Source organism: Trematomus bernacchii, unplaced genomic scaffold (assembly GCF_902827165.1).
Source record: "Trematomus bernacchii unplaced genomic scaffold, fTreBer1.1, whole genome shotgun sequence".
In the NCBI taxonomy this organism is placed as follows: domain Eukaryota; kingdom Metazoa; phylum Chordata; class Actinopteri; order Perciformes; family Nototheniidae; genus Trematomus; species Trematomus bernacchii.
This window is the reverse complement of record NW_022987597.1, coordinates 701172-716681: the sequence shown is the minus strand read 5'-3', so window position 1 is coordinate 716681 and position 15510 is coordinate 701172. Positions and strand designations below refer to the sequence as shown.

The window sequence follows — 15510 nt, the reverse complement described above, 5'->3', positions numbered from 1 at the left end:
AACACTGTGAAAAACAACTGCATTATTTATGAAGCTCAGACCGTGTGTGTGTGTGTGTGTGTGTGTGTGTGTGTGTGTGTGTGTGTGTGTGTGTGTGTGTGTGTGTGTGTGTGTGTGTCAGGGTGATGGATAGAGTAATATCAGCTGTTATGACTGTGTTGTCTGTGGAACATGAACTGATGAATGAGGTTACTGATGAGGTTAATATATATATATATATTATATATTTATAACACGAAGCAGCACGATACTGTTTCCAAGTTTTCCCGGATTTAGAAAAAACATGTTTTTATTTATTATTTATTTATGATTTTTCTTATTTTGACCAAACATACAGATATAAGGAGGCACACAGCACACTGGAAAGAATACATTTCTGGTGAGAAATACTCAATAATATTAATAATCTGTGAGCTTCAGTCCCAGATTGAGGAAAAGGGTGCATGTTTCTCCAGTTTAACGACATTTAAAATTTTATTAAATATTTTTTTAAACGAATTCAGTGATAAATTGTGGTTTCTGTGTTTTTACCAAACAATAAGAGTCAACGAGGCCATCAGTACACTGACAGGGAATACTTAATCATTCCTAATAGCATTTGACTATAAGCGTTAGGGTTAGGGTTAGTTCTGCTGCATGTCATTTTAATAATAAATTATATTTATAGCGCTTTTCAAAGGTTCATTTGCACAGCAGCGACAGTGACATTCTGCTGACCTGAGCTCCTCCAACTATGCAACATATATAATAGTCGTAATATTTGGGAAACCTGGTGATATGTCAAGGGTGAGAAAACTAAATATTTAAAAGGGAAAAGTGGTAAAGTGGGGGTCAGAGTTCACGGAGCAATGCTAGGATGTCCTAACTTGAACTTTGTAAAGGCACAAAGTCAATATCAAGAGACGTGAGCTTTGGACCTGCTGGTTTATTCAGGATCCTTCCACCTCAGAATTGTCACTTTTCAAAATATCGAGGACAGGTTGAAGGGGCTCTTGTGTGTGTGGGTTAGGGTTAGGTATTTTGTCAATACATTGAAAAAAAGTTGAAAAATTCTGGAAAAAAAGTCCTTATATTTCATACGAGCTGTCAAGATAAGTCGATTGACAGAAAACTGGCAGAAACATTTGATAAACCTTATTATTAATCTGATATCTGCCAAAATAACCTGCAGAACACATGTAGAGACAAACAGAGTACAACAGCTGGAGAGCAGGGGACACTAAAGAGTGACGCACACAGCTGGGAGAGCAGGGGACACTAAAGAGTGACGCACACAGCTGGGAGACCAGGGGACACTAAAGAGTGACGCACACAGCTGGGAGACCAGGGGACACTAAAGAGTGACACACACAGACCAGGGGACACTAATGAGTGACGCACACAGCTGGGAGACCAGGGGACACTAAAGAGTGACTCACACAGCTGGAGACCAGGGGACACTAAAGAGTGACGCACACAGCTGGGAGACCACGGGACACTAAAGAGTGACGCACACAGCTGGGAGAGCAGGGGACACTAAAGAGTGACGCACACAGCTGGGAGACCAGGGGACACTAAAGAGTGACGCACACAGCTGGAAGACCAGGGGACACTAAAGAGTGACGCACACAGCTGGGAGACCAGGGGACTCTAAAGAGTGACGCACACAGCTGGGAGACCAGGGGACACTAAAGAGTGACGCACACAGCTGGAGACCAGGGGACACTAAAGAGTGACGCACACAGCTGGGAGACCAGGGGACACTAAAGAGTGACGCACACAGCTGGAGACCAGGGGACACTAAAGAGTGACGCACACAGCTGGGAGACCAGGGGACACTAAAGAGTGACGCACACAGCTGGGAGACCAGGGGACACTAAAGAGTGACGCACACAGCTGGGAGACCAGGGACACTAAAGAGTGAGGCACACAGCTGGGAGACCAGGGGACACTAAAGAGTGACGCACACAGCTGGGAGACCAGGGGACACTAGTACAGACCCTTAAAGGAGATCAGCTGCTTTCTGCTCACTGAGAACAACTCAGGAATCACGAATCAGTCCGATGAGTCACAGAGTGAGTCAGAAAACGACTTCCAGTTAATGATATTAAATATTAAGGTTCACTTTACTGAAGTGTGTGAGGAGAAGCTGTCGTTACCCGTGAGTCACTTTCTGTTTTCACTTCGTTCAACCAACCCTTTTCCAATCAGTATAATTCAAACAAAACTGACTTTACATTTATGTTCAATTTTATATTTAATATTCCATTCCTCACACACTGAATATATATAATATCCTGCTTCATATTTAGTTTACTCTAAGTGTGTATTTCCATCTAAGAAGCAACTGTACGCCTTAATTATAAAAGCACTTGTGACATTGTGCTATCACTAAACATCAACATATTGAACTCCCTTCCAATGGATCTGTTTCTTTGGAGTCTGATGTCTTCCAGTGTCTCCCTCAGAGTCCTTGATGTGGACTCGATATTGAGTTGAGCCTCTTAGAGTTTAAAGAAATGAAGTCAGGAAAACTCCCCCGTGAAGTATCGACGTTCCTTCAGCTTTAATCCTGCAGCCGGCAAAGCTCCTTTTGAAGAAACTCTGAGAAAAGTGATCGCTCAGCGAAAGTAGAAACACATCGGTTTGGTACGGAGAACGACCGGAGAAACAACTTCAGAAAGGAACCAGATATAAAAACCCAAAGGTTCCACATGAAGAAACATCTTCAGCAACTTGACATCACGTGCAGCGTTTAGAGAACATTCAGCAACTTGGGGGACACTAAAGAGTGACGCACACAGCTGGAGACCAGGGGACACTAAAGAGTGACGCACACAGCTGGGACACCAGGGGACACTAAAGAGTGACGCACACAGCTGGGAGACCAGGGGACACTAAAGAGTGACGCACACAGCTGGGAGACCAGGGGACACTAAGAGTGACGCACACAGCTGGGAGACCAGGGGACACTAAAGAGTGACGCACACAGCTGGGAGACCAGGGGACACTAAAGAGTGACGCACACAGCTGGGAGACCAGGGGACACTAAAGAGTGACGCACACAGCTGGGAGACCAGGGGACACCTCTCCTCAATGTTCTGCTCTCCTGACACTGCCTCCTCCTCAGATCCGTCCACTTTGTGATATTGAATTTATTCTGAGCGCTGTTTGATTGGATGAATAACGCTGACACGGTGAGGACTGCTCATGTAAAGCCTCACAATGGAAGCAGTTTGATTTCATGTTTTTAGAGACTGCCCATCCTCACAGTTTACAGCCCAGTCAGCACGCTCTGAAGGGAAGCACATATCTGGCAGCGCTCCCTCACAATTCTGCTGATTCAGAGATAATAATAATAAGGCTTCTCGAGGCTCCTGTCTGCAGACAGTAATCTCCGTCAGCCCTCCGAGGCAAAGCTCGTCCAGAACCAGCGTTTGCTTTGGAGAAAGCTCCGACTGCTGAAGATAAACAAGTCTATATACGGCCTCCAGCTGCGAGGTGGATTCATGTGAGGAAGTCACTACATCGAGAGGATGGACTCAAACCATAATACAGTTCTGTAGAGTTATATGTTTAAAACATGCACAGAAAGCAGTTTATATTGACTTGTTTATGTGAGTGTGTTGATCTGTGATCCAGAAACTACAACTAAAATATACAATATGTGTGAAAAAGAAAAGTGTAAAATGTATATTATATATTTTTTAAGACCATTTAACAAAACGGTGTTTAATTTGCTTTGTTGGTCCGAAGTCATTAGTGTTAGCGTTTATATGTTGTATGTGTGTGTGTGTGTGTGTGTGTGTGTGTGTGTGTGTGTGTGTGTGTGTGTGTGTGTGTGTGTGTGTGTGTGTGTGTGTGTGTGTAGTGTGTGTGTGTGTGTGTGTGTGTGTGTGTGTGTGTGTGTGTGTGTGTGTGTGTGTGTTGTGTGTGTGTGTGTGTGTGTGTGTGTGTGTGTGTGTGTGTGTGTGTGTGTGTGTGTGTGTGTGTGTGTGTGTGTATCGACCGAGAGATCTTTATGAGATGTGGTCTGAGGAAATGAAACGCTCACGGCTTCATCTTCACACAGAACACACCTGAGAGGAGAAGCTGTCGATTTCTCCGGCAGTAAACACTGAGCGTACGGATTTATGTGTTTATATTGTAGAGGATAAAAGAAGAACTCACTTTTATTGATATTATTCATTGGATTTTGACTTTATATCAAATAAAAAGAGCAATTTGATCAAATATGGATTCTGGATAAAGAGAAATATCTTCTATCGAGATGAGGTGAGGAATGTTTTCACTGGGCGTCTCATTGCTTCATATCTTAGGGATAATATCAACTCTCTCTGTATTGTTATGGGTACTGTATTGGTTGCTCTCATGTATTCTTTGCTGAGGCTTATGGGTATTGTAGTATTTAGGGGAAAGCAAAGCAGTCAAGATAAAGTGTAAATGAATCAGACGAGAGGTCAGAACATCCTCTGGAGAAGAAGAAGAAATACATGATGTTTTCTGTGTGTCCATCACGACTACAGTAAACTGAATATCCACTTCCTGTTTGTCACCAAAGAGTGTGTGTGTGTATGTGTGTGTGTGTGTGTGTGTGTGTGTGTGTATGTGTGTGTGTGTGTGTGTTTGTGTGTGTGTGTGTGTGTGTGTGTGTGTTGCAGAGGAAGAACTCCGTGTGTTTGAGTCGAAACTTTAGATAAGAGAGAAACCACTAATCAGTCTGCCAACACCTGACTAATCACTCGGGAAGTTTCCTCATTCCCGCCTCAATGTGTGTGTGTGTGTGTGTATGTGTGTGTGTGTGTGTGTGTGTGTGTGTGTGTGTGTGTGTTTGTGTGTGGGTGTCCTATCTTCAACGCCCCGCTGGAAACGAATGCCGCCTAATTATATTACCGCCGCTGTGTGTGTGTACGAGACTTTACATGTGGTCGGATAGAAGAAAAGCTCCAGCAATCAATACATGCTGCATAACTCCCAAATCTGCTGAACACACAAACACACACACACACACACACACACACACACACACACACACACACACACACACACACACACCACACACACACACACACACACACACACACAGATATCTATCAGCTGCTCAGTCAGTATCGTGGATTGATAGCATCAGAAATCAGAGGACTAAGGAGCGATTAAACAACGACCAGAGTCTCTGTAAAGCACTCTAATGCATTCATCGTTAATTACCTAATCTCTGTCCGTTCCTAACTGCCTGAAAACAAGCTGCATCTTTTATGTGCCACTGCCAGAAAACGCTCAGTACGGTGACTTCCTGTCCCCTGGTCTGGAGGTCAAGGGTTTCTGAATGTGTTTTTGGTTGTTATCCTGAAATAAAGTCAGTGGTTAACACGAGCTGAAGAGATTTTAATTCTACCACATAAAAAAACATCAGTACACGTGACCGTGCTTTAGTTCCTTTATAGCCCAACATTAGCCTCCTTTAGCTTAGCGGTGGTGACGTGAAGTCATGTGACCGTGCTGTAGTTCCTTTATAGCCCAACATTAGCCACCTTTAGCTTAGCGGTGGTGACGTGAAGTCATGTGACCGTGCTTTAGTTCCTTTATAGCCCAACATTAGCCACCTTTAGCTTAGCGGTGGTGACGTGAAGTCATGTGACCGTGCTGTAGTTCCTTTATAGCCCAACATTAGCCTCCTTTAGCTTAGCGGTGGTGACGTGAAGTCATGTGACCGTGCTGTAGTTCCTTTATAGCCCAACATTAGCCGCCTTTAGCTTAGCGGTGGTGACGTGAAGTCATGTGACCGTGCTGTAGTTCCTCTATAGCCCAACATTAGCCACCTTTAGCTTAGCGGTGGTGACGTGAAGTCATGTGACCGTGCTGTAGTTCCTTTATAGCCCAACATTAGCCACCTTTAGCTTAGCGGTGGTGACGTGAAGTCATGTGACCGTGCTGTAGTTCCTTTATAGCCCAACATTAGCCTCCTTTAGCTTAGCGGTGGTGACGTGAAGTCATGTGACCGTGCTGTAGTTCCTTTATAGCCCAACATTAGCCTCCTTTAGCTTAGCGGTGGTGACGTGAAGTCATGTGACCGTGCTGTAGTTCCTTTACAGAGTGGCGAAGTCACGCCCATCTACTTCCGCCCCATGGGACCTTATTTCGGAAAAATTATGCATTGAAGTCAATGGGGAGAGAAAACTTATCTTTCGATCCCGTTTGAATTGTGCCATGAATTACACAAATAATTTCCATGTCAAAAAAGTCTCAGTTTGTCGTAAAACTGTTGAAATATAAGACTATGAAAAATACGTAACTAGAAAGACTACAAATCCCAGAGTCGCGTAAGTGATGTCACAATTGTTTTCCTCCACCATTCAGATACATAAGATCAGCGCCATATAGATATAATCTATCTATATGGCGCTGGCTAAGATAAGATAACTTTAACAAGATGCCTGTGTGCTTAGTACCAGGGATGCCAGAAACTGACCATGACCAAAATCGAAGATTGGACAGCCCTGGCGAATATTAATCGATTAATCGCCACCCCCTCCCGGGAGGAGGAAAAAAAAAAAAACGGACAAATGGTATTCCGTTGTTTTCTTTTACTGGAACGTGTACATGGTACAAAAGGGCTCTTCAGGTAGAACAGTATTAATAATAGCATCATTGAAATAAATTAAATAAATAGCCTACTTTATGTGTATGTATGTATGGGTGTAGGCGAGAGCGCAGCCGGTTAAGGATTAGTCCTGCCGCCGAAAAAACCCTTTCCGAGGGCACAGAGCACTGCGGAGCCCCTCAGCTAAATTAACCGCACTCTTCACCTCCCATTCACTATCGATATAATGGCAGGTTATGGTAAGATAGGATTCAGTTGTAAATGCCGTCCACCCGTCGGTGGTTATCGACACCTTTGAGACAGTTGATAAGAGTACGGCCCGGGACCCTGTAATCTGGTTCCACGTTTGCCATAAACTCAAGGAAACCGCCTCCTTCCACGACGGAGGGGGAGGGGAGGGGAGGGGAGAGGGAGGGGCGGGGTCGGTGTGTAGCAGGCTGCAGCAGCAGTCTGCACTCTGCGCTGCTGGCTTCCTCCAAGTTTACAGTAAAACAAACTGGTGGTGTGATCAATGGTCATTTACAATTATTAATACTATTACTATTATTAGCATTAGTCTATATTTAGGTTGAAACCAAACCAGGAAAAAAAAGAAAAACATAAATATTAATAAAAAAATATATTAATAAAATCGATTTTTAAAAATAATATTCGATTATGGAGACTGTAACGAATAATCGAATAATCGAATAATCGCTGGCATCCCTACTTAGTACCAGGTTGTTATTATACCAGCAATGGGTCTTGCTCGTTCTTTTGCTTCCCGTCTGATGAAACGACCAGGAGTGGCTTGATCAATTTAGCTACCTAGCTAGTAGCTAGCACGTTAGTTAGCATTACAGCCTTGTCATTTTTATTAGCCTTAACATGAAGTAACATTAAGTAACCCAAAATGTTAAACAGTAAGAGTAGTAGTCATATTTCGTGAACCCTTTGAAGAGTACTGTCACCGGTGTGATCATTCTATAATACACCATTTAAGCCCGGGGAGAAATGCTAACGCTAACGTTAGCATCGGCGATCTTCTCTACTTCATGCTATCTGCACAAATGGTTGACATTAAACATTAAAACGACCAGGCAGTTCAGAGAGAATCAAAGGAAGGCAGGCAGGCAGCTTTGCATGACTTTCTTCAGGACGTGTTTCATTGTGGTGATAGTGAGGGTAGTCAATCGTTTGTTGACAAGACAGTAGTGACGGCCATCTTGGTGACGTGTGTTGTTGACCAGAGATGTAGTTCATTGAGCGTTTCACACAAACAAATGTGTTACTTCACAGTTTTACCACACATTTTTTTTGACTTGCAAAATTATCTTTTAAATTGACAAACATCATATGTGTAATTCGTGGCACAATTCAAACGGGATCGAAAGATAATCTTTCTCTCTCCATTGACTTCAATACATAATTTTTCCGAAATAAGGTCCCATGGAGGTCCACCGGAAGGGGAGGGACTTCGCCACTCTATAGCCCAACATTAGCCTCCTTTAGCTTAGCGGTGGTGATGTGAAGTCATGTGACCGAGCTGTAGTTCCTTTATAGCCCAACATTAGCCTCCTTTAGCTTAGCGGTGGTGACGTGAAGTCATGTGACCGAGCTGTAGTTCCTTTATAGCCCAACATTAGCCTCCTTTAGCTTAGCCCTGCAGCTCTGTATAGCCTTTACTGTCATACTCCTACTAGCCCTTCTCTGCATCTGTACTTGTGCAATGAGAGAATAACAAACATATATCCTTCCTGTTTGTGCACTAACCACAGAATCAGGGGTTTATATATATATTCATGAATCACCCTCAGGCTATAAGTCTAGGAGAAAGTCCAGACTGCTGCGGGTAATTCATCTCTAAGGGTTTTAAAAAAATACACAATGATGTTCAACTTTAAAAAGTGGTTTAATAAGGATTGAATAAAAGTCGAGCTGAGGATTTGTGAAACGACTGAAACTTTGCAGATACTTGATGGAGGCTCATGTATAAATAGATCTTACCCTCAGGCCATAAGAATATTAAACACCAGAACTTTTTAAAGAACATCCATAACATTCATCTGCTTGCATCGTGCTAATTGCTTCTCTATATCATATACTTGTATATAGACTCTTCTTGCACTGTTTCTATTTTATTTGTATTGACTTAAAACATTCTCTTGCTCTATTCTATCTGTCCTATATATATTCATGTTGCTCTGTTGGAGGAGGACTTCAGTTTTTCATTGACACGTCCACACTGACGCTGCTGTGACATGATGATGAAGAATTGAATCTTGAAATGTACCCTAACAGCAAACATGGCACCATCTCCTACAGAATGAGATTGTTAGGTCTGTTTCATGCAGACAGTGTTTGGTGGCTGATTCGATCTAATCGTCAGTATTTTAAACCCGACTCTAGATAAGCGGTAGAAGATGGATGGATGCTTAAAGAAAGGAACCCTTTATCTCCATTTAGACGCACTCTGTGATTGGTTGAACTCCTCTTGCCTGTAACTTATCACCCTTTGTCTTCTGATGATCCTTAAACTCTGCTTTTAAATCACATTTCATTTGCTGCAACAAGTGAGCTGACAATCTGAGGTTTGGACATTTATCCAATAGTAATTAAACCACCTTGTAAAGCCTAATTTATCGGACGTTGGTCGCCAAACTGATATCATTCGTTCTGCAAACTCTTCTAGTCGACAAGCAGGTCAGCACCGTAGTCAAATCCTGCTTTTTTTAAATAAGACTATTGGCCAAAACCAAGTCGTATTTATCTTTTAAAGACCTGGAAAGGGTTATTAACGCCTTTGTTACCTCAAGACTGGACTACTGCAACGCTCTGTATGTGGGTATGGACCAGGCCTCAATTAAACGCCTACAGCTAGTGCAGAACGCAGCTGCACGTTTGCTGACTGGCCACAAAAAGCGTGACCACATCACCCCTATTCTGGCCTCACTGCACTGGCTTCCAGTTCGGTTCAGAATTGATTTTAAAATCCTTTTATTTGTTTTTAAAGCACTAAATGGGCTGGCTCCGGCCTATATAGCTGAACTCCTCCAGCGCTACACCCCAGCCAGAGCTTTAAGGTCTGCTGACCAGCTGCTGCTGGTAGTGCCCAAGACCAGGCTCAAAACCCGAGGGCACCGAGCCTTCACAGCAGCTGGCCCTAGGCTCTGGAACACTCTGCCCCTCCATGTGAGGTCGGCCCAGACCCTAGGGGGTTTTAAATCTACACTAATAACACACTTCTTCTCTCTGGCCTTCTAGTTAGAGCGGAGCACGACTCCTGACTTTTCCCTGTGTTTTTAAATTTTTTTAATTTATTTTTTATTTTTTATTTTTTATTTATATCTGTTGTAATTTATTTATTCTTTTATTGTGATTGTAGTAATGTGTTTTTATTACATGTACAGCACTTTGGCTCGACCAAAAATCGCTTTTAAATGTGCTTTATAAATAAAACTGATTTGATTTGATTTGATTTAGTCTTCTAGTCTCCACTCTATGTGAGTTATCGTGCAGATGTCTGTCTGTGAAACAGGAACACAGCCAGCTGGACTCAGACTTTGGGATTTTTCCTGATCAATTGAAACGTAAAAGATGGATGGATGCTTAGAGCAAGGAACCCTCTATCTCCATTTAGACGGACTCTGTGATTGGTTGAACTCCTTTGGCCTTCGGTCTTCTGAGGATCCTTAAACTCCTGTGAGCTGATAATCTGAGGCAGGGGTGTCAAACTGAAGGCCCGTGACTTCTTTTCATGCGGCCCCACAAGAGCTTGCAAAGAATATCATATGTCAATTATACAGTTACATTTCCCGATTTACAGAAGCACGTTGCCCATAAACTACATGTCCCACAATGCATCTCAAATTTGACTTATTTTCTTCAAAATATGCCTTTTTTTTATGTCACTTTCTTTTCAAAATGTCACTTTCTTTTCAAAATGTCACTTTCTTTTTTGATTTGGACTTTTTTCTCCAGAATTTGGCTTTTCTTTTGAAATCATTTTGTGACATGCGCACTGAAGAGACTTGCCATTATTTGCCCTAGACTTCTGCTTTCAGATGTAGTTAATGATTAAGTTGTTACCCTATCTGATAATAATTCAATGCAGAGGCAGTAATGTAATATAATACATTATTTTATATATGTTAAATATTTATATATGTGCCTTTTGAGTGCAACCTTAATGCTGATGTGGCCGCGATGAAATTGAGTTTGATCCCCCTGATCTGAGGTTTGGACATTTATCCAATAGTAATTAAACAACCTTGTAAAGCCTAATTGATCGGACGTTGATCGCCAAACTGATATCAATAGTTCTGTAAACTCTTCTAGTCTTTTTGCATCTATTCGATGTTGTCTTGAGTAGATGTATGTCTGTAAAACAGGAACACAGCCAGGAGGAAGAGGCCTCAGACTTTTCAAAGGAAGCTGCTGGAGGATAAAGAGTGTGCAGAGTTCCCGGGGTGACACCGAGAAGCACCGCTGTGCCGTTTATTTGATCAAATCATGCTTCAAAAAGCGGCACAGATCAATGCTCAGGGTCTTATCCGTGTGCAGATATTGGCCAGCTGTTTGGAGTTAGCACAGTTAAAAGATGTGTGGCGTCCTCTGTGCTGTGTCCTTTAATAATCCTCTAAAAACTCCAGCACATAAATGTCAGGACACTTCTTACCCGAGAGTCAGATCGCTGCAAATGTCACTGAGATTATTCAGGGGGCAATCAACACCACTGTGTACCTCATTAGGTCTCTTCAAACAACTCCCATCTGATCCGTTGCATCCTCAGATGTGCACATATTACATGAGGAAACACATGGAGCCTATAGGCATGCTTTAGAGAGTCAGACCGACGCAATCTGTTCAAGCTACAGAACCAATTGGCACTCTTTAAATGGAGAAACATGCCTCCACTGGAGGTATATTATGAGCATTAGTAAAGTCACTGTTGATATGGAAACAACATATGCCGAGTATAAACCTTGTTTATCCAGTCCAACCCTAACCCAAGCTTCCCGAGACTTTGAGTCCCAGACACTACTTTTTCAAACACCATCACTGTGTACCCTTCTTAATCCTCTTCAAACAATTTACACTTGATCTGTTACATCCGAAAATGTGTGCATATATTACATTTTACATGAGGAGACACATGGACCCTATAGGCATGCTTTAGAGCAGGGGTGGGGAAGGGGAGGCTGTGGCTCAGTTCAGCTGAACTTAGTGCGCTCAACTTCGAATCAGGGGATAGCAAGTTCGAGTCCCACTGCAGTCAGCATGTCGTTGTGTCCCTGAGACACTTCACCCCAAATTGCTCCTGTGGGGGTTGTCCACAGTACTGAATGTATGTAAGTCACTTTGCATAAAAGCGTCTAACAAGTGACGTAATGTAATGTAATGTAATGGAACCTCCGGCCCCCAGCCCTCGAGGTAATTTATAAACACACACAAAAAAAAATGAAAGAAATCTAGACCGCAAAAGAATGAAAAAAAGCGAGTGTCTGTTTTTCCTGGCCAAGATCAGGGTCCTTGAACACAACACGAGCCTAACGTGTCATCACGTGGTCTATGTCTCGTCTGAAAGGGGTGCAGTTCTGACGGAGAGCACCAGAAACACCGCTCCGGGCCGGGACTTCACAAAGTGCAGTACCCATAAGGAGCCGTACACATGGCGCAGTTTGTGCGTGGCTGTGTCTCTAGCTGAAAGCCCAGTGGCTTCTGCTCATCTGTCACACTGATCATACAGTCAATAACTTTGCTGTTATTAGCATCTGGTTAGCTAGCTATGCTAACGGATATAAGAAGCTTTTTCTACAACCAGTGAGGTAAAGGCACATCTTTATGTGATCATTAGAGTTATAAAAAAACAAGAGAATAAACAGGTATAAAATACTATATGACAGTAAAAACAAGTTGTTATTAATAAACAAGAATACAGTTTGAAAGGAGAGTGATTTGTAAAATATCCATAAAGAAAAAATAAATCTGCTTCCAGTTGTGTTTCATGTGTTGAGATGTTTCCATAGATCTCTCATGTTGCTCTCAGAGTGCTCCAGATTGATGCTTTCAACTTCAACATTTAAAAACAAATCTTCCTGGGGGAGCATGCCCCCGGGCCCCCCTAGAGGAGGTGAGGACCCCCCTAGAGGAGGTGAGGACCCCCCTAGAGGAGGTGAGGACCCCCCTAGAGGAGGTGAGGACCCCCCTAGAGGAGGTTAGGTCCCCCCTAGAGGAGGTTAGGACCCCCCTAGAGGAGGTGAGGACCCCCCTAGAGGAGGTTAGGACCCCCCTAGAGGAGGTGAGGTCCCCCCGCCCACTTAAATCATGTCCACATGGATAGGAAACTAAATACATTTGCACACATCTTGTGTCCATATCTTTCTGTTTTGGTGGTCATGCCACACCGTGCACGTGCATGCATGCCACACCGTGCACGTGCTTGGATGCGCGAGTCATAGTGAGATATCTGGATTAAGAGGTTGCTTTTTCTTTGCATGGGCTGTGATTTTAGTATTTTTAAGCAGAGGTCAATCATCTGTACGGCCCTCGGAGGATGTTGAAAACATTGAAATGGCCCTTGAGAGGAAAAAGGTTCCCCACCCCTGCTCTAGAGAGTCAGACCGACGCAATCTTTTCAAGCTACAGCTCCAATTTCTACTTCGTGAAAAATGACTTTAAAAATGGAGAAAAGTGCCTCCACTGAGCCTGAGCAAAGTCACCAACAGATGCCCAGTATAAACCTTGTTTATCTAGTCCAACCCTAACCCAAGACTTTGAGTCCCAGAAACTACTTTGTCAAGGTACCATCACTGTGTACCCTTAGTAATCCTCTTCCAACAACTTACATGACATACTTCAATGTATGCATATTTTACATTTCACATTAAGGAACACATGCATGCATGTCCTTGAGTTTTAAGGCCATCATGCTTTCAGGTTGGAATCACAGTCTGCAGACAATGACATGAATTGAAATACAGACCCTCAGTAATGTCAGAAATTAATATCGAAAGTCCAACTAAATGTCTCTCTGGGTGGAAGACCCTGACGATTTACCAGTTGTATACCCGAGCAGAGGTGGGAAGTAGTGGAGTACAAATACTGTGTTACTGTACTTAAGTACATTTTTCTGGTATCAGTACTTTACTCCACTACTCTGACTACTTTTTACTTTGACTTCTTACATGTTGAACACTAATACCTGTACTTTCTACTTCTCACATGTTGAACACTAATACCTGTACTTTCTACTTCTTACATGTTGAACACAAATACCTGTACTTTCTACTTCTTACATGTTGAACACAAATACCTGTACTTTCTACTTCTTACATGTTGAACACAAATACCTGTACTTTCTACTTCTTACATGTTGAACTCAAATACCTGTACTTTCTACTTCTTACATGTTGAACCCAAATACCTGTACTTTCTACTTCTTACATGTTGAACACAAATACCTGTACTTTCTACTTCTTACATGTTGAACCCAAATACCTGTACTTTCTACTTCTTACATGTTGAACCCAAATACCTGTACTTTCTACTTCTTACATGTTGAACCCAAATACCTGAACTTTCTACTTCTTACATGTTGAACCCAAATACCTGTACTTTCTACTTCTTACATGTTGAACACAAATACCTGAACTTTCTACTTCTTACATGTTGAACACAAATACCTGTACTTTCTACTTCTCACATGTTGAACACAAATACCTGTACTTTCTACTTCTTACATGTTGAACACAAATACCTGTACTTTCTACTTCTTACATGTTGAACACAAATACCTGTACTTTCTACTTCTTACATGTTGAACCCAAATACCTGTACTTTCTACTTCTCACATGTTGAACTCAAATACCTGTACTTTCTACTTCTCACATGTTGAACACAGATACCTGTACTTTCTACTTCTTACATGTTGAACCCAAATACCTGTACTTTCTACTTCTTACATGTTGAACCCAAATACCTGTACTTTCTACTTCTTACATGTTGAACCCAAATACCTGTACTTTCTACTTCTCACATTTCCCAAACAGGCTGGTTCCTTTAGTTTGAATGTGTGTTTGGTGGCGTGATCATTATTATTTAGAGTCATTGCGTGCCTATTGATTTGAACACGATCCGTGTATCCATCATTTCCTGGTCTTCTCTAAAGAAGAGGGACCAATGAAAACGTTGTCATGTTGCCGTTGTTCAGCATGGAAACATTCATTAGCTAACAATGACATTATTGTTCTATGAATATAAAGGGAGGTCAGGTACTCTTTAAAACAGCTGCTAGTTATGGGTACTTTTTACTGAAGTACATTTCAAAGCCTCTTTACATTCACTTGAGTAAAGAAGTTTAGTCAGTACTTCTACTTTTATCAGAGTATTTTTAAACACGAGTATCTGTACTTCTTCCTGAGTACAGGATGTGTGTACGTTTGCCATCTCTGTACCCGAGACCCTGCTGATGTGTCTCTGCAGGGGGTCCTACCTGACTCTCTGGAGAGCTGCATGAAGGCGTCCACCCCCTTCTCCCCGTAGCTGCCCTCCGAGGCCAGCGTGGAGACGTAGTTCCAGCCCATGGCCTTCACGATGTCCACCATGGCCTGAGCCTGGAAGCTGTCCGGAGGCACCACGCGAGAGAAGAAGTCGTAGCGCCGGTCGTCACTGAGCTCCGGAGCCGTGGAGGCGTAACTCACCTGAGGGATCTGAGGAGGAAGATATTTAGATGAATTAGATCTTGTAATCAGCTGGAAAACTTATTGTGATCTATATTTGTACCCGTATCAGGAAATGTTGATATCAAATAAAACAGAAATGCTCCAAAGTTTTCTGAGGTTTGTTGGTGATTTTCCAATAAAAATGTGTTTTCTAAAATCAGGTCAGATGTATCTCTCTGATGAACAAGAGGATGTCTAAAAGCAGGAGCCTATCTCTTCCCTGCAGAG

At 42.6% G+C, this 15510-nt stretch overlaps 1 protein-coding gene across 2 annotated transcripts in view; it reads right to left on the bottom strand.

Moving 5' to 3' along the window:
- The window catches only part of LOC117482498 (metabotropic glutamate receptor 7-like), a 232136-nt gene that overhangs the window by 131637 nt on the left and 84989 nt on the right, over positions 1 to 15510 (bottom strand). For both annotated transcript variants that reach the window (XM_034130586.1, XM_034130585.1), the window contains exon 2: positions 15054 to 15270. In XM_034130586.1, the coding sequence (XP_033986477.1) occupies positions 15054 to 15270 (217 nt within the window). The remainder of the gene's footprint in view (positions 1 to 15053; positions 15271 to 15510) is intronic.